This window comes from Marmota monax, unplaced genomic scaffold, assembly GCF_021218885.2.
Source record: "Marmota monax isolate L192 unplaced genomic scaffold, Marmota_monax_Labrador192_F-V1.1 WCK01_AAM20220418_F8-fsc00112, whole genome shotgun sequence".
In the NCBI taxonomy this organism is placed as follows: domain Eukaryota; kingdom Metazoa; phylum Chordata; class Mammalia; order Rodentia; family Sciuridae; genus Marmota; species Marmota monax.
In genome coordinates this window covers 1189320-1208779 of record NW_026692073.1, presented here as the reverse complement: position 1 = coordinate 1208779, position 19460 = coordinate 1189320, and the positions used below count along the sequence as shown (strand labels likewise).

General features: G+C 32.6%; 1 protein-coding gene across 3 annotated transcripts in view; it reads left to right on the top strand.

The window, feature by feature from the left end:
* G3bp2 (G3BP stress granule assembly factor 2) overlaps window positions 1-18239 on the top strand; it is a 31788-nt gene extending 13549 nt beyond the window's left edge. Inside the window, exons 2-12 of one of the 3 annotated variants that reach the window (XM_046458714.2) lie at window positions 801-919; window positions 3824-3905; window positions 4658-4831; window positions 5403-5493; window positions 6378-6480; window positions 7154-7334; window positions 8322-8420; window positions 12803-12905; window positions 14131-14259; window positions 14779-14897; window positions 15225-18239. In XM_046458714.2, coding sequence (XP_046314670.1) covers window positions 825-919; window positions 3824-3905; window positions 4658-4831; window positions 5403-5493; window positions 6378-6480; window positions 7154-7334; window positions 8322-8420; window positions 12803-12905; window positions 14131-14259; window positions 14779-14897; window positions 15225-15497 — 1449 coding nt within the window. In that variant the 5' untranslated portion in view covers window positions 801-824 and the 3' untranslated portion in view covers window positions 15498-18239. The remainder of the gene's footprint in view (window positions 1-800; window positions 920-3823; window positions 3906-4657; window positions 4832-5402; window positions 5494-6377; window positions 6481-7153; window positions 7335-8321; window positions 8421-12802; window positions 12906-14130; window positions 14260-14778; window positions 14898-15224) is intronic. The other 2 variants (XM_046458730.2, XM_058584184.1) reach the window with 2 other exon arrangements.
* The last annotated feature ends 1221 nt before the right edge of the window (window positions 18240-19460 follow it).

The following is a 19460-nucleotide window of genomic DNA, read 5'->3' as shown; positions in this document are numbered from 1 at the left end:
TATAAATAACTTGTATTTATGATTGAACCCAGGACCTTATCTATACAAAGCACTCATTCTACTAATGAGCTGCACCGGCATCCCAATTACATGTTTTTTTGAAAAACAAGTCATACTCAGGTTTGCATATATTTTTGCCTCTCTTCTCCTCAGTTATTAATGTTATAGTTTTGGTTGTTCTGTGTGCTATAAGCATAAATGATGAGAAGTTGTGTCTATTTTGTGCTAATTCTTCTTGGAATTTCTTTTAAGAATAAGAAAGTTCTTCCTCCTATGCTAAGGGTTAGGGAAATCAAGAAGGGATAAAAGAAGATGGAAACTTTCAAGACTGGAAATTATTGTTTTGTTGTAAAAAATTTTTTTTTGTACTGGGAATTGAATGCAGGGTTTCACCATGCTAGACACTTGGTTTTCCATGAATCTACATCCCCAACACCCCTCATTTTGAGGGGAAGGAGAGACAGGGTCTCCTATGTTAGCCATGCTGGCTGCCAACTTTTGATTCTCCTGCCTTAGCCTCTCAAGTAGCTGGCATTACAGGTGTGTGCCAATAGGACTTTTGTTGTAAGTTAGTTTTAATGAATAATGTTAATTTTCTTTATTCCCATTTTTATGTCTTAAAAAAACATTTCATAGGATTGCAAGTTTGAGGCCAGCCCCAGCAACTTAGCGAGGCCCTGTCTCAAAAAAAAAAAAAAAAAAGGGATGGTGATGTAGCTCAGTGGTAAGAAAATGTATTTCATGGTAGTTTACAAAGATGATTTTTTAATAGTTAATTATTCTTGTGTTTGCTCCCTCAGCATTTGACATTGTGCAGCAAAGAAATGGTTATGGAGAAGCCCAGTCCGCTGCTTGTAGGGCGGGAGTTTGTGAGGCAATATTATACTTTGCTGAATAAAGCTCCAGAATATTTACACAGGTAAATTTTAAACAAATTATTTAGTGTTTTTATTAGTTTTTTTTTATTGCTACATATATTTTAACTTTCCTGACTCCTCATAATTTAACAGTATCTTTATAAACATCTCTAAGCCATATCTGCTACTTTTTATCATGTAATGACTCAAGACTGGTATTTTTTCTAAAGTTTTTTACTATAGCCCACAGTAAAAAAAACACATTATATCCCAGTACTTAGTACATTCATATATATATATATATATATATATATATATATATATATATATATATATATATACATACACATACATACATACATATATATGTATGTATGTATATATGCATACACATACTTTTTTGTAAACTCTTGCATTTTATATTTCATTAAAAGAGTAATTTGGGACATGACCGACTAATGGGTTCCAATATGAAATTAGAAATAATGTCTTAAGGCATCTTTGAGCTTTTACAGTCTCGGGAAATTAATCAGTTATATTCTTAATGAAAATTTGTATTTGAATAAAAATAGTGTTCCTTGGTAAAATAATAGTAGCCTTGTTTACTGTTTTGGCAAGAGTTAGGCCAGCTGTAAGCTAATTTTTCCAGAGATTGAAATGAAATTGATTTATGTTGTGGGTTGTTCTTATTTTGTTCTGGTTATATCTTGGCAAGTAGAAGGTGAGATTCTTATAAGAATCAGGATTTGTTAAGTATTTGCTGTAGAACACACTGAGTGAGTTAAAGAGAAATATATCATTTTTCTTCCTCTGGGAAAAGGCTGTTAAGATTTAAATTCATCTGTTGATCTCGATGTATCTATCCTTCTCTCTTTCTCTCTCCCTCTCTTTCTCTCTCTCTTTTGGTGGTGCTGAAGATCAGTCCCAGAGCTTCACACATGCTATGCAAGTGTTCTGCCACTGAACCAACATTTCCAGCCCTTCATCTGTAGATCGTCTTAATCAAGTGTTCTATAAAGTTCGCTTTTATAATTTGTCCTGCACTGTTGAACATATGTGTAATATTTTCTGCTTTCTAGGGGTATTTTTATAAATAATGTTTGTTGCGCTCCTTTCCAAGTACTGAAATATGTGTATCATCATATGTAATCCTTATGGAAGTCTTTTTAAAAAAAGAAAAAAAAGTGTAGGTGCTTTTATTATCTCATTTTCCAGATTGAACAACTGAGGCTAATAATTAATTCCGGATCATTCCTGGTTAGTAAGGAGATTAGAAATTCATCTACAACTACTTGTATATAAGTTATAATTAACATGCTGCCCTCCACCCAACCCCAAAGTGAATAACTGTTTTTGTAATTATAAAAATAAAAATATGAGAGTGTATGTGAGAGAGTTGGGAGGAAACTGGAATATAAGGACTTTTCATAATATGGATATTAGCATTTTCTCTTATAGAAACAATAAAAGCAAAGTTTAGACTAGTAGGACTGTACATTATCATGTTCACCATCATGTTAAGAAACAGCATAGACTGCTGTTTTATACCCAGCTTATTTAACCACTTTCCCTCTTAAAATCAAGATTGTTATAAATATTTTACTGGTATAAACAACACTAAGAAATGTCCTTAACCATGCATTTTTGTGTACCTTACTAGTTAAGTTATATTCTTAGAAATAAGTTCCCGGAATTGTTACTTAAAAGGTATGATTCTTTCTAAGGCTTTTCCTACACATACACACATACTCTGTCAAATTTTTCTTTAGAAAAATAATGCCACTTTGCATGCTTGTAATAGTACATAGAGAAAATAGTGTAAAGTTTTAAATATAGGATAGTGCTTAAAAGTGTGGACTCTGGAGTCAGTTTCTATCTGGGTTCTTGTCCTAGCTGCTCTTATTGATGGGTATATGATATGGGGAGTTCATTCAATCTCTTCTGAACCTGTCTGCTCATTTAAATAATAGTGTTTATTTTATGAGATTGTTAGGAGAATTAAATGAATCAATATATGCCATGCACTGAGAATATTGCTTGGTACAGAAAAACTTCTTACATGTTTTATTATGATGGAGATGAATTCTCTCTGAAAAAATTAGCTTTACATTTTTGATAACATTAATTTAGAAAGATGTTAATTCTCATTACTTTAAGTAATGCCAGAGAAAGTCTTAACTTATTATCTACTTTGGAACAACATAAAAATATTAATGAGAAGTTAGATGCTGAAGTAATTACACTTTTTACTTGGTCTGAATTGTTTTAATTTAAAATCTAAACTTTTAATTGAAGCCTTTGGAGTTAGTAATCATTTGGAGCTCTGAGTATTAAATGGAACATCTGATTTCTAGACAAATCTAGGTAACTGAGTCTTTTTATCTGAAGAAGATGAATTTTACCAGAGCATTTGTATGTAGAGTGTACTTGGACTATTTCATTCTTCACTTGAAATAAAGATGTGATAAGTACTAGAAGAGAATAGCTAATGATTATCATCTTAGTGTGCCAGATACACTAAGCATTCAATTCTTGTGACACTCTGTGGAGGTAGTTAACTACTCTACTATTTTGTAGCTAAGGGAACTGCCAGGCACAAGCCTGTAATCCTACTGGCCCAGGAGCCTGAGGCAGGAGAATGGCAAGTTCAAAGACTGCCTCAGCAATTTAATGATGGACTAAGCTATTTAGGAAGACCTAGTCTCAAAATTTAAAAAGTTTTAAAAAGGACTGGGGATGTGGCTCAATGGTTAAGTACCCCTGTGTTCAATCCCTAGTACCAAAAATATACATATGTATATATGTATGTGTTTATATATGAAATTGAATTTAAATATTGAAAATTAAGTAACTTGACCAAGATTACCCATCTAGTGACAGCTGGACCTAGGGCCTAGTCTGTTTGATGCTAGAACTCTACTGCCTTTTAATTCATTAGTAATCCTTAATTATTATTGTTTTTATAGGTTTTATGGTCGGAATTCTTCCTATGTTCATGGTGGAGTAGATGCTAGTGGAAAGCCCCAGGAAGCTGTTTATGGCCAAAATGTAAGTCATTTCACATAAATTTTAAACATTTTGTGTTAATAGAGAGATCTCAAAAGGATTTCTTCTTCATTATAATTATTAGTTGTACCTGGAATGAATTTCGGTAATTACCAAATGCGCTTGGAATTCTTAAACATACATCCATTTTGTTTGAAACATGGTATTACTTTGGGATGGATACAGTGAAGAAAATGTGATGTTTTATATCCTTGATAATTGTACATGAAATAACTAGTGTAAGTTTCTACACATGTAAATTGAACCCTCTTTCAGGAATGCACAGAAGTATATTCTCTGACTTACTAGGGAAGGAAGACTGAAAAGATGGGGGACTTCAGTTAGATTCCCAAGATTTAGCCTTACCAAACACAAAGAAATTCGAAGTAGAAAAGTGCATCAGCAAATATGACAATAAAGTAAAATTAGATGTGACGTCAAGGCGCAGTCAACACTGTGAAATTTACTACTTACAGAAAAGTAGGAGAAAGCTGTATACCAAGCTCAGATTACTGTACAAAATCTGAGAGCCATTCTGATTTCTTATATAGGGAGATGAAATGTGGAAAATGGTCTTTTTAGGAGCATCGTCTGGCACTGGTGTGTAGCATAGTATAATGGATTCAAGTGAAGTAGAAAGATTAAGTAGTTAATGTTTTGGAGGTATGAGGAAATCATGGGTAGGTAATGGTTTTTGTTGAGGTAGTGCAGAATCACAAGAATTTGTATTTCCTTCCCTCTTTTGCTTTATAAAGGATATACACCACAAAGTGTTATCTCTGAACTTCAGTGAATGTCATACTAAGATTCGTCATGTGGATGCTCATGCAACCTTGAGTGATGGAGTAGTTGTTCAGGTCATGGGTTTGCTGTCTAACAGTGGACAGCCAGAAAGGAAGTTTATGCAGACCTTTGTTCTGGCTCCTGAAGTAAGTTTTCATTTACATGATTTAATTTGTTAATTATTGGTTAATGTGTCCAAGAGTTTCTTCTAATAGGTTTAGATTTGTGTATTTTTGAGAAATTTTATTGGATCTGTTAATACAATTTATTTGTGTATGTCCTTGTACTAAAACTGTATGGAATTAGAAGTTAGGTACCGATTGATACAAGTATATAAATGGGTGATTAAGTATATAGAAATAATATAAAAGTATATTGGTATATTTTATTTATTTTGCAGTGCTAAGGCTCAAGCCCAGAACCTTGCATATTTTAGGCGAGTGCTTTACTATTGAACTACATCCCTGTCCCTGTATTTGTGTATTTCAAAGATTACACAGAGGGGGTGGGGGTGGAAAAGTTCTATTTATTAATTGGTCCTGATTTTCTTCTATTGAGAAGAGTTTTCGTTTATATTAGATTAACATCATAGTGTGTCTAGCTTTGGAAAATTATAATGAATTCAGATTTTCTCTCTGGTATTAAAATTGTATATGTCAATGAGTAATATTGAATTCATGGATATTAATGGAGTATTTGTACATTGTTTATCTGTAGGGATCTGTTCCAAATAAATTTTATGTTCACAATGATATGTTTCGCTATGAAGATGAAGTATTTGGTGATTCTGAACCAGAACTTGATGAAGGTGAGATTATTTTGACGATAAAAGGGTTCTGCCAGTGCTTTTAAGGACTCTTTAATTTCTCTAAGTATGAAATGTTTAGAAATTTAGCCTTTTACTGTAACTAAGTCAAACTTCCTTTTCTTCTCTTTCACCCTTTGTTTTTTTGTTAGGAAAGATAGTGATGTTTGTTATGAAATTTTATCAAACATAAAAGTTTTCATCAGTGTCATCCCATTTAGGTAATCATAAGTTTGGTGCCTATTATGTATAGACTTTTTTTTTTTTAATCCTATGCTTACTAGCACTTTTATCAAAATGGAGTTAACTGATAAAAGCTTTAAAAAATGTTTATTTTTTACTTATAGGTGGACACAATATTTTTATTTTATTAATTAATTTTTATGTGGTGCTGAGGATCGAACCCAGTGCCTCACGAGGCATGCTAGGCGAGTGCTTTACCACTCAGCCCCAGCTCCAGCCCTAGCCCCAGCCCTAGCCCCAGCCCTAGCCCTGATAAAAGCTTTTCTTTCCCCCTTCACCTAATATATTTTTATTGGCTGTCCATTTTGTGGCTAATACTGTAATTATGTGATTGATCTTCCATTAGTGTACACTAGTTTGTTTCCTTCTCTATAATTACTGCTTTATTAAGTAGAGGTCACAAGGAAATTGAGTTATGTATTTTAGTTCCTTTTTTTAATTAATATGTCTTGTTAAAATAGAGTACAATAAAAACTTTATCCTGCTTGTTCTTTTAAGTTTCTTAAGAAAAAATACTGAAATTGAATAGCTTTGTAAAAATTTGTCTTCTAAACTAGTATTCCACTTCCTTAAACATATTAAAAATATGTATTAGAAATTATATAAACCCTCTTAAAAAAATGTCATGTATTATATATTGTCAGAGTCAGAAGATGAAGTAGAAGAGGAACAAGAAGAAAGACAACCATCTCCTGAACCTGTGCAAGAAAATGCTAACAGTGGTTACTATGAAGCTCACCCTGTGACGTAAGAATAATATTTGCAAGGTTACGTTTGGTTTGAACTGGTTGCAAGGTAGCTTTTGTTTCTAGGATTGTTGTTGGAAGTTTAAAAAAATTTTTAAAAAAATTTATTTTAAAATTCTTTTAGTAGTGAGTGCTTTGGGTCAAACCCAGGGCCTTGCGCATACTAAATATGCACTCTATCATCAAGTCTCACCCTCAGCCCCTGGAAATAGATTTTTGATAAAACTACCTAGTAGGCCAGTATTTGAGTTCTATTGTGTGTATGCAAGAAATTTGGACAGAATTGTATCATTAAATTGAATATGTTTGCATCAAAATGGTGGGGATTTACTATTAATGCAGAATGTTTAAGATAACACAGAGTAAGCGTTCTATTTTATGTAAAACATTATATAAAATAAAGGGTTTATAAAATATTAGTACTTTTGTAAAAATATTCTTGGTTAATCAAGTTTTTAAATTGTTAGGTTGAGCTGGAGATATAGGTTAGTACTAGAGTGCATTCCTAGCATATGAGAGGCCTGGATTTGATCCCCAATACTGCAAAAACAAAAAACCCAACTTCTTATAGAACAGGTTATTGGCTTATAACTAGTTATGTTCTTTGGACTGGAGAGACATTGAATGTAACTGATCATTTTATACTGAAGAGTAAACTAAACACTTTATTGTAGTAATGGCATAGAGGAACCTTTGGAAGAATCCTCTCATGACCCTGAACCCGAGCCAGAATCTGAAACAAAGACTGAAGAGCTGAAACCACAGGTGGAAGAAAAGAACTTAGAAGAATTAGAGGAGAAGTCTACTACTCCTCCTCCTGCAGAACCAGTTTCTCTGCCACAAGAACCACCAAAGGTTAGATCAAAGAAACTCTTCAGACCTCTAACATTACACATATATATTTGGTGTCATTAATGAAGCATGACTGTTTTGTGTTAAATTATTTAATATAGTAAACTATACATTTTTTATGTATATGAAAGAAGCTGTGGAGTTTTTTGTTATCCTGAAGAAGTTGCATTGGTTTTTTTTTTCCCCCCTCCCAATAAAACCCCTAGTAGTGAAATTTATAACTTCAGATTAGTCTTTGTCTGTATTTAATGTTTAGTTATGTACATGAAATTATTCCAGTCCATGTATAAGGCTGTCAGTTGCTCTTCCCTTCTGTATAAAATCTTCTAAGCACAGATGCACCAGGAATCGTGCAGTTTCCCAACTTAAGTTGGTCTGTAATTAAAAGAGATGCCTATTGTTTGTGGTTTAAAGTGGGATCAGTTTCCTTACTACACCAATTAACTGTCTTGAAAAGATAAGTAACACCAGTAGTGTATCATGTAAAACTTCTTTTATCTCTCTGTAAAGTAGAAGGTTAAACTGTTTGGGTAGTGAGAGGAAGAGATTTCTTGTCAATTTGAGAATGTCTTTTAAAGTTTTCAACTATTATTCTTATTCCTTCCTGTCTTTCCCCCTTTCCCTTTAACACCATCACACACCCTGTTTTCCCCCAAAAGGGGAAAGAAATCTGTCCTATCAGGTTCAAAATTTTCTAGCATGTTTAGCTGTTAGTGATTTTGTTGGCCACTCGCTCATCTACTTAGAATATGTAGGAACTTGATTGTGGTTTTATTTAGTAGTTCAGACAAAACATTTATAATCATGCATAATGAGATTTTGAAAGCTGGCACATAGACTGGCATGTGTGTGTGTGCCTTTCTTGTAGGAATCCTCCAATATAAAGCAATAGTTTAGAAATGAAAAGAAAATATATATTTGGAAGTTTCCCTATAGGAATGTTGGTGGTTTTCCATGATTAGTAGTCTAGGTTTGTTGCATTTCCTGCAGGCTTTCTCCTGGGCTTCAGTGACCAGTAAAAACCTGCCTCCTAGTGGTACTGTTTCTTCCTCTGGAATTCCACCCCATGTTAAAGCACCAGTCTCACAGGTAACCGATCTGTGAACACATTGGATTGTATCCTTGTTACATTGCCAATTGCTTACTTTTTTTTTATATATATATACATATATATATATATATATATATATATATATATATATATATATATATATATATTTTTTTAAACAAGTCAATCAGCAATTATGGATTAAATATACAAAAAAATTGTATTAAATGTCAGTACACCCACTTTAAATGCCAAATCTCCATTCATCATCTACATAGGTGGTATTTGGGGTTCGGGTGTGTGAAATACAGATTAAGTTGGTTTTACCAATATATAATATTGTCATTTAAAAGGCTTCTTAAAATAATAAAAAGTTCCTTTTAAAAATTTTAAATTTTATTTTGCAAAAATACTTTAGGTAAGAAATTTGGAAAGGCACAAAGTAGTGTGGCATTATAAAGAATTATTGTTTTTAAAAACTAGAGAACTTTTTTTAATATACATTACCTAAACTCTCAGTCTGTAAGTGGTTCACACTGTTTAATTGAAGCCTGTACCAACTTATGACTGTAGTGTTCACCTTAACTGATTGATCATTCCAGTATTCTGCTTTTTGTCTGTTTGTCATCTTACCCATTTCAGAGCTTTCCAAAAATGCGAAAATAAAAACATTGGCTATTTATGATGTTTGTTAGACATAGTTTAGATTAGCTAACTTTTATTTTTAAATTCATTGGCATAGTTAAAAGGTGTCCAATTCTTTTTTTCCCCACATTTTGAGTAAATGTCATTCCACTAGATTTACATCTAAGATTGTTAGCTTATTTACCTTATATATGCTCTAAACAGTAAAACTTTGAGGTTTCAAAAGTAGCTGGTAATTATTAGGCAGTCTTTCTGGTATTGGTATACATTATAACATTTTAATCTGCTATGTAACAGAATACACAGTGCCATAATACCCCTACCCCTTTTTTAGTTAGATATTCAGGAAATAAACGGTTACCATAGATCACAAACCAGACTCTATCTGAATGAAGAAAATGAGTTTGCCCAGTATAGTTTATGCTTTTCAACTCAGTTTCAGACCTGATAAGTGACTTGTGGCTTTTCTTTTAAAATCTTAATTTCCTATCAGATTTGGATTTGGAACCTTTGGATGGTTATTTCATTTCATAGATTTGGTTACATTTATTTAAAATAGTTAAAAGTTAATTAATGCTTATTGTACCTTTCATTTGTACTTGGCGTTGTGCTAAGCACTTCATATTTATTCTCATTGAATCCTTACATTCATCCTGTGAGAGCAGGTACAATATTTCTCCTAGTTTAGAAATAAGAAAATCGAGGCCTAGAATAACTCACTCATGGTCATACAATTAAAATAGTAGGATTGAGTCTTGATTTATGTAGTTGAACATTAGATTCCATATGTGACTCATGCACACCTACACATTTCTTTAGAAATTTGTTGAAGGATACAGTATTTGTGTTTATATCAAAGAAGAGTTCTATATTTAAGACATGCTAAAACTGCATTATATTCTTGCCTTTTGCCCAGACAAGTAACTGTTCACATTATCTTAAATAATTTAAGTTGCAAGTATTTTTCAGTTATTTTTCAGATTCTAGGAAACTAGGTTGTATTGGTTTTACCAATATATAATATTGTCATTTAAAAGGCTTCTTAAAATAATTAAAAAAAAATTCCTTTTAAAATTTTTAAATTTTATTTTGCAAAAATACTTTAGGTAAGAAAATTTGGAAAGGCACAAAATAGTGTGGCATTATAAAGAATTATTGTTTTTTAAAAATAGAGAACTTTTTTTTAATATACATTGCCTAAGCTCTCAGTCTGTAAGTGGTTCACACTGTTTAATCTTAGAATTTTAAAAAGAAATTTTTAAATCTGTTTGCACTCTATTTAGAATAAATTATATTTCCACTAAGTTTAATAACTTTTCAGTTTTGTTTTTATTTTGAAGTAGTATTAATTTCTTTATACTCTAATTGAGTAAATGATGAAATTAGTTCTAATTCTAGTTTATTGGTAGGCATTAATTTAGAAGTAGGTAAGTTAATTTTTTGATAAAATGGTTTTGTGTAGAAATGCCTAGGTCATCTAAATAGCTTATGGTTAACTAGACGACTTGTTTATTAGTTGTGTTTGTAATTGCTTTTACTGACTTGATTTGATGGTTCCATTTTTATTTCATATTCTGTTTGACATTTATTTGTAGGATTTGTTACATGATCAGACTTTCTTGTTACATGAAATTAATTATAAGATCCTAGTTGTAGCATGTGGGATATTAGCCATTTTATCTGTTTGGAATAAGTAGCTTCAATTATTGGTCCCCAAGAATTATAAATGTACAGTTGGCTTAGGTTTTGTTAATCAGATATTGAAAGGAACATTGTTAGCTTTTTGGTCTCATATTTTTCATGCATTGGTATCATCAAATATTTACTTGCTGAAGTAGGTCAGCTTGCTAAATCAACGTTGTGAATTATTTTTAAGATGTTGGAAATTATTTAAATTTATCTGGAGCCTTATTTTGCTACCTACAGTTGCTTTGTTTTGGTCATGTTTTGAAAAGAACTTAAATTTGTCAAGGTTAGTGCCTCAAGTTCTTTGATAACATTTGGATGGATGTGTCTATGGTTTTTCTGGAAATTTTAAATACAAGGTACATTTGCTATTTTTATTTCTACCAATATACTAGCTTCGTTAAACTTTGAACAGAACAAATCTATTCTTTAATTTTGTTATACATTTAGACCGAAGGTATGCATCTTAGACTCCCTTAGTTGAAATTTCTAAATATAACTGCCTTTATTAGGCATTACATTTTGGATCAGTTTTTTAGTAAAAATTTCCAAATACAGACATCAGTGATCTCAGGGCTAAGATCCTATTGTTAGACATAGAACATTCTCCTATGTGTTTTGGGTCAGAGAACTGAAGATGAAATTTACTTTTAAATGAACCAATAGTGGTTGAACGTCTGTGTCTAACAGTGCTGTGCTTGGTTCTTTGTGTGATATGAAAATGAATTAACATGTATAATATTTATAGGAATGAATACATACAAATAAAAAACTGGAGAGATTTAAAATTAATTTTTAAAATAGAATTCTAGAACATGAAACAATTTCATCTTGAGGAAAATGGCACAGCTATATGGAGGAAACAATTTGGAAGAGAGAGGCAGATATGTTAAAAACTGCTAGCATATCAGTTAATATATCTTTTGGTTACAGTGAAATCATTGGCAATATAAATGGTCATATTTGAAAGAAGTATAATTTTTTGTCTCCAAATTTATTTTCACAAATTTTATTATCCCAGTTATATTAGTGGTAAAAGAGTTTAAGCCGTTGCTTGGGTTGAGGTCCTCAGAGATGATCACTTACAAAGATGAGACTGAAATTACTAGCTTTCAACTTTGAGGATGTGTTCTGAATATCCTGCTGGGTATTTTCAGCATCCTTTGAAGATTTATGTATTTTGCCTCTTCCATGGATCATAAATTTTTGGGCAATGATAGAAAGCCTGGATGGGTTGGGAATTCTGAAAATTTTGTTGTATTAAGGAAAAGGTAATAGCAGATGTGCATGATATTTTGTTTTAAAAATAGTCACTTTATGTGTTTAAGCAATTAGCAGAAACTTTTGGAGACTACCTTAAATTATTCTATTCCTACCCCCCTACCAACTACAGTTAAGCAAAATTGTTTGGGTCAATGCTTTTAAAAAAAAAATGTGTACATGTTAATCAAAAGGAAGAATAGTAAGGAGCTTAAAGGACTTCTTTGACTATTTGAGATGCTACATAGAAGTTCTTATCATTCAATGTGCATTTAAACCTAGAAGTAGCAGTTTTGAGTGCTAGAGTAAGCTAAATTATATACTTGGAACTATTCAAGTATTGATTTTAATGTGGTGGGAGTTAGGAGATACAGTTGAGCACTGTAACATCTGAAGGCCAGCAAACTAGATATTTAGAAATAATGTGTCTTATATTCGTGTCTTTCTAAGATAAGATAACTTTTATTTTTGTTTATGCATTTACATGGAGTGGGCTCATCTTGCATTTTTGTGATTTTTATTTTTTTAAATTTTTTTAGCAGTACCTTTATGCTGTGTCAATGTGGGTATAACTTTAATGAAGAAGATTATAAAATTTGAGACTTATATAGCCTTGAGTGGGAAACTAAAACCTACCTACAGTCCTAGATTGGTACAGAATTTATCTTTAAAGATTTTATTTTTCACATACATAGGGACACTCTGTAAAAACATTGTAAACTTTGAAATTATCATTATCTCTGCTTGTGACTTGCTGATAGTTGCTTTAGTTGTTTTTTTTTCCTACAGAATGTGTTTCTTTATAGTATGTTTTTTTTCCCTTATATTTTAGCCAAGAGTTGAAGCTAAACCAGAAGTTCAGTCTCAGCCACCACGTGTGCGTGAACAACGACCTAGGGAACGACCTGGTTTTCCTCCCAGAGGACCAAGACCCGGTGAGTCAGCTTTTTTATAGCCTTTAGCATTTAGCTCTTGGAAAGTTGGAAAAGACTGAATTTTTGTAAAACCATAATGGGTTTTATACACAAATCTTTGTATCAAATTGCTTAAAGATGTGAACAACCTGTTAAAATACAGCTTGGGGCAGAAAAGCCAACTTTTTTTAAAGAGAGCATTTATTTGATGACATGCCGTAGAGTCATGTATTTTGGAGGTATTTTATACCACTAAACTTGAGACACTTTTATTTATTTGGTTATTGTCACTGGTTTTAAGAATTCAAAACCTAGCTGCCAATAGCCTACTCTTACTTAGCACTCTTATCTCTTCACAGATAAACACTAAGCACACCCTGATTCTTCTTATTTTGATTGTCTTAGGTATTAAGTAAGTTGCCATGATTTTTGACTTGTTTACATTGCTAGCTAATAATACATGTAGTACCTTTATTTGAATTCTATACAAATGTTTAGATTGCTTTTGGGAGGAGGCGGGAGATCGTATATTCAAATTTAGAATATTATTTGTCAAAAAAAATTTTAAATAAGTTTTTTTTGTGACTAAATCAGAAGTCACAGAAGCTGGGGATTTATCCTGGCTTTGCTACTGGTTTTGTTCATGGTATTGAGTGAGAGCTTAAATTCTTAGCTTTCTTTAATGCTAATTAGTTATTTACAAACATTTTTGTGTGAGTAATACCTGTCTTATACAACTCATTGTGCTGCTTGTATATTGGGACAATCAAATAAGATTTATAGATGAGAATAATACATAAAAATGACTATGTAAATGAGATATTGGTACTATTAAAATTTACTGATTTGACTGCAATGTCATAGAAAGATTTAATTTTTGAATTAAAAGATTAAACAGATATTTAATAGAACTATACCTATCTCAAGTAAGCTTGGTATTTGGGTGATGGCAATAGTTTGGTTAAGGAAGAATACCTGTACTTCTGTTATTATTTGACTTTTTTGAAATCAGACCAGTAGTCTACCTGAAGGGACTTTAGCAGTCCTAGTCAGTATTCCCATTTTACAATATAGTATCATGTTGTTTTCTGACTAACCTACTAATAATAGACATTGCCACCTCTTGAAGAAGCTCATCTGGTTTTATTAGAATCAAACAAGAATACCAGTATTAAGTGATTTCTTTTACATTTATTGCTTTGAACTGTTTTTTATATAAATTTTTAAAATCTATTCCTATTCCCAGGCAGAGGAGATATGGAGCAGAATGACTCTGACAACCGTAGAATAATTCGCTATCCAGACAGTCATCAACTTTTTGTTGGTAACTTGCCACATGATATTGATGAAAATGAACTAAAAGAGTTCTTTATGAGTAAGTGGTTTATTTTGCTTTTAAGTAAAGTTCTAAGTTAAAATATAAGAATAAAATCAAGCAGGGAGACCTTTTTTATAATCAGTTTTTAAAAAATGGTTTTCTCTATATTCTGTATTCCACTACCAGTCTCACCTTAATTGGTCAGAAGGAAATAAATTTACTATAGCTAATGTTTCCCAGTGACTGATTAGTGTTGATTAGGAGAAGAAAAGCCTGACTAATTGAGTCTTAAATTTGCCAACTACAAGTCAGAATTACGAGAAAACACATTGTCTTTCTAAAGCTTTATCAGTAACTTTTTAAATGAAAAGGCTAGTAATGATGAAAGAGATGTAAACAGACCAGGTCAGCTGTTTGGTATCTAGGTGATGGCTTAACATAAGTGAATGTTACCTTAGTGTCACTGGGTATAGCAGCTTGCAACTTTTATTTTCAAACAGATCAACCTCAACAATTGCAGCCAGCAGAGTATTCTGTTAAAATATTTAACCCTTGGTGTAATGTATATTTTCACAGGTTTTGGAAACGTTGTGGAACTTCGCATCAATACCAAGGGTGTTGGGGGAAAGCTTCCAAATTTTGGTTTTGTGGTTTTTGATGACTCTGAACCAGTTCAGAGAATCTTAATTGCAAAAGTAAGTGATTTAAAGGGTATAAGTCAAGATTTTCTTATTTCTGTTGCAGAAACTATTAACTTGGCACATTTAAAACAATAGAAATCTTTTTTAATGGTAAAGCTAAAAATAGTTTATTGTGAAATGGTATTTATGCAAAGAATAAAGATTTGTCAATAGTATTAAATCTGAGGTGTGGATATTTTAAATTTTATTTGCTCTGCTGAAGAAGTTTGGAAATATTGCATATGTTCATGAAAGTTTTTTTTTATTTCTTAATATGTTCTAATTTATTTATGCAGAGTAATAACTAACCTCCCATGTCAATATTTTTCTCCTCTTTTAAAGCCGATTATGTTTCGAGGGGAGGTACGTTTAAATGTGGAAGAGAAGAAAACGAGAGCTGCAAGAGAGCGAGAAACCAGAGGTGGTGGTGACGATCGCAGAGATATTAGGCGCAATGATCGAGGTCCTGGTGGTCCACGTGGAATTGTGGGTGGTGGAATGATGCGGGACCGCGATGGAAGAGGACCTCCTCCAAGAGGTGGCATGGCGCAGAAACTTGGCTCTGGGAGAGGAACCGGGCAAATGGAAGGCCGTTTCACAGGACAGCGTCGCTGAAGCTCCACTGTTGGCAAAGTCTTGGCAGTGGTACATTATTCATCGTGTTTGCATTCTTGTTAATTTTTTTGGCTTTGGAATGTGACACAGCCTTTTTGATCATTTCTTTGATGTGAAAAGCATCTTTGGTTCAGTTAAATTGAGGTGGACATTATTTCCCCAATTTCACAACAGGATTTACATTGTTAATTTATAAATCTAGACTTGGAGAATTAAGGACTGAGAAATGACCATATCTTAAAACTATCTACAACAAAATGAACTTAAAAGGACATGCCCACTGAATTCAGGTCCTTTGAGTCAAAAAAAAAAAAAAAAAAAATCTTCTGCTGCACATTTTGTTTAAGTGTTACTGTTTCTGCCTATTAATGTTGGAAACACAAATAGTGCAATTTGTGCAATTGGAGAATCTTGCCTTTTTTCTTGGCTCCCCCCAAAAATACAAACCAACAGAAACTTATTATGCACTCATCAAAATGCACTATTGGGTACTCTGAACTCATTAATATTGACATCTGCAACAGGAGGCAACAGGGAAAAAAAAAATCTTTCATCTTTTTTCCAGTAGAGAATAGTTTGTGAATGAGGGCATTTTATCTGCTTGCTGTGACCAGCGTGTGTACTCTTAAACCTTAACAAGACTACAGAAATATTCCAGAAGGAAATCATTTAGTTGTGAACTAAATAACAAATCAGAACTTCAAATGTTATGGTCTTGAATATTAGACCAGATTTAGTAGCTCCATAAGAGTTTTCTACCTGCCCCTCTTCAGTACAGGGATGGCTGGCTGCTCAACACAACACTCCTCCTCCCTTTTCCTTTCTTTAAGCTGTGTACAGTGGAAATTGTCTTTCCTGTATTTTTGTTCTCTGGTAATGTAATAAGCATGATGGTGCCTTCTATTAATACATCATTCCAGTCTTGCTGGTAATTTTGTACAGTATAGTTTATGAATTGCTGTGCTGCAAAGCCAAACAGCTGCAAAATGTTGAAAAATCATTGAAGTGTATAAAAATTGCAGTATCTTTAAAATCAGTAAAATGGACGCTTATTATTTATCTTGTTTTTCAGTTAACAACTTTTGTGTTCTTTGTGGGAGGGAGTCTTGTGTGTTTGAAATGGAGAGGGAAGAAAGAAGTCAGTTATTTGAGTGTCTCTAGTTGACTTTTAGCTTAAGTGTGAACGTTGAAACATCATTTCAACTCTTGGGAAAGTCAGTCAACTTGATGTACATTTTTAGTGACATTTTAAAAGCAGTCAGATTCCATATGTGGCAATTAAACCTAAAGTGAGGATACTGCAATTTTAAGAGGAAAGAACAGCAGCTCTTAAGTGTTTGCATTTTCTATTTGGGGGGCAGGGAACTGTCATTCATTTTGCACAATTCTTGAACTGATGTCAGCCCCCTAGTGGCTCCTGAATTTAAGTCTGGGATGACATCTTTTTATTTTTACATGAATCTCTAAACAATTCTGTAGGCAAAATTTGTAGCTGCTGGATTATTGTCTGTCATTATAGCAAGTTCCAGTATACCACAAGTATGGCCAAGGTTATCTAATTTTTATGCTTGGAGCAATCAGTACATACCAGTTTCTGATGTTTCAGGCAAAAAGTGGGGTAAATAAGTGTGTAATCACTTAAAGCTGCTTGTTGGCATGGAAGACTTCTCCATTCTATCTTAGTAAAAACAAAATCTGCACTTGACATAGTAGCAAATTGGTTCTGAATTATGCAACTGTTTGCTATTTAGTAAACTAGCAAATGATGCACGTATTTTGTTTTTTATGAACTGGGCAATATGAATACAATTAAATCTTGTCTTTCTCCCCCTCCCCCCTCCCCTTAAATGAGGTCTTCCATGTTTGAGGAAAAGTCTTGCACTATTGCATATATTTGGGGGACATAGATTTTCATTTTTGTGGGCTTAAGGATTTTTGTTTGTTTGTTTTGTTTTGTTTGAAACAGTTTTACACTTTCTAATGTATAGTACTTGAAGTTCTTAACAGAAAATTACTTTGAAGTTTTGAAGCCTTTATCCAAACTACTTTTAAATAAGTGGTTCTATTGTCAGTGTTTTTTTTTTTCCCCCCCAAGCATGTTTTTCCTCTTCTTTCTCCTTCCCATCATATATATATGTATGTATATGTATATATATGTATATACACACACACACACGCATATATATATACACACACACATATATATATACACACACACATATATATATATATTTCCAATCCAGGATATTGCCCTGTAACCCATAAAAACTGTTCTGGCACCAAAAGAAATGACAAATGTTAAGTGTAATAGAAAAGTAGAGCAAAGAGCCATTCAGCTTCAGTTTTTACATACCAGAAATGAAACATTAAAACATCATATGGAGAAGTTTACATGGTGATTGTTCACCTGCAGTACTGTGGACTTTTAACATTTTGTCCCCTTTTCGGTGAAGCAGTAAAAATATTCATCTATCATTACTGTTATTTTCTGATTTTATTTTATTTTTTGATGGTAATATTCTATCCTTATGACACTATTGCAACCAAATTGGCTTTACCATCTTGGCTTTAGTAGGTATAGAAGACAATGGATTACCATCTTTATTGCTGTAATGTGTTAAGCATTATATGCTAGTAGAACCTAGTTTAATTGTTTCGGGTGGAAAGTATTCTTTTTTGAGTTTCCATTTTGAATGTGTTTGGACTAAACCAACAATAAACTACTGATGTCTGCAGCACTTATCTATGTCCCGAATTTAATCTGTAGTTTTATGTTCCCAACTATCTTCTCCCACTTGCATTTCATACAACCTAAGTAAAAATAAGGAATTATTCTGAAAATCAACTGCTTATTATTTGTGATATTTGATGTATAAATAGGCAAAACATTTAAGTAAGACTTGAACGTTGTTAGATCTATGCCAATAGAGTTAGACAGCTGGTATACAAGTGAAACAATATAATAGTAGAAAGTAAGGAAGAAGAGAAAAAATCTAAAGCACACCACTAAATAGTTATTTGGCCAAAAAAAAAAAAAGAGAGAGAAAAAAAATACCTTGGGTTTTCTAAAGGATTTCTACCTAATATCTCAGAAGGAAAGTGAGAAAGAAGGGATGAGAGGATCCAGGCTATTATAATGGATGTGTGGCCTAAGATCAGGAATGAGAACAAGCTATATAAGAATATTAGAAATGCTCATTTAGGCATATTTAGTCATGCCTCAAATGAAAAATAAGGTTCTAAAGCATATGTAATTTCAAAAGTTTAAACTTTTCCTGCTAATATTCATAACACTGTTTAAGATTCCTAAATTAATCTTTACTAGGTGGTTCTGGAGAAAAATCAGAATTAAATAATCTTTAGGAGGCAGTAAGACTTAATAAGTATTTTGTAATACAAATGTAAATTAATCTAACTTTATGGAAAAACATTTTTTAGAGGAGATAAAGGTATCCCCACACTTTTGAAAATAGATCCAAATTTGAAGAAGCAAGTTATTAGATTCAGGAAATTATTTTTTTTCATTTTTTAGCTTTTTGAAACAGTCTTGCCATCTTGCCTAGGCTGGTCTTGAAGTTTTGAGTTCAGGTGCTCTTCCCATGTTAGGACTACCTGTGTGTATTATCAAGCCTGACTTGCATATTATTTTGTGGTGCTGGGGATTGGACCTAGGACCCTGCTCATGCTAGGCAAGTTCTCAGGCTCTGAGCCTCTTTTCCCAACAGGTCCAGAAGATTTGTAGGAGCGAAATATTTGAAAGCATTAGCCATTCAATATGCTTCATTTCATTTATGTTATATGATAACAGTCTTTTTAAAGGTACAGTCTGTGTAGCAGTGAATGAAAAATTAGTGAATTGAGTTCACATATTTTCTTTAAATTGGGTTAACTTAATCAACTTATATTTTAACTGCAGGTCAATAAAGACCCTATATTTTGTGGGGAGGATCGGTGTGTGTTCAT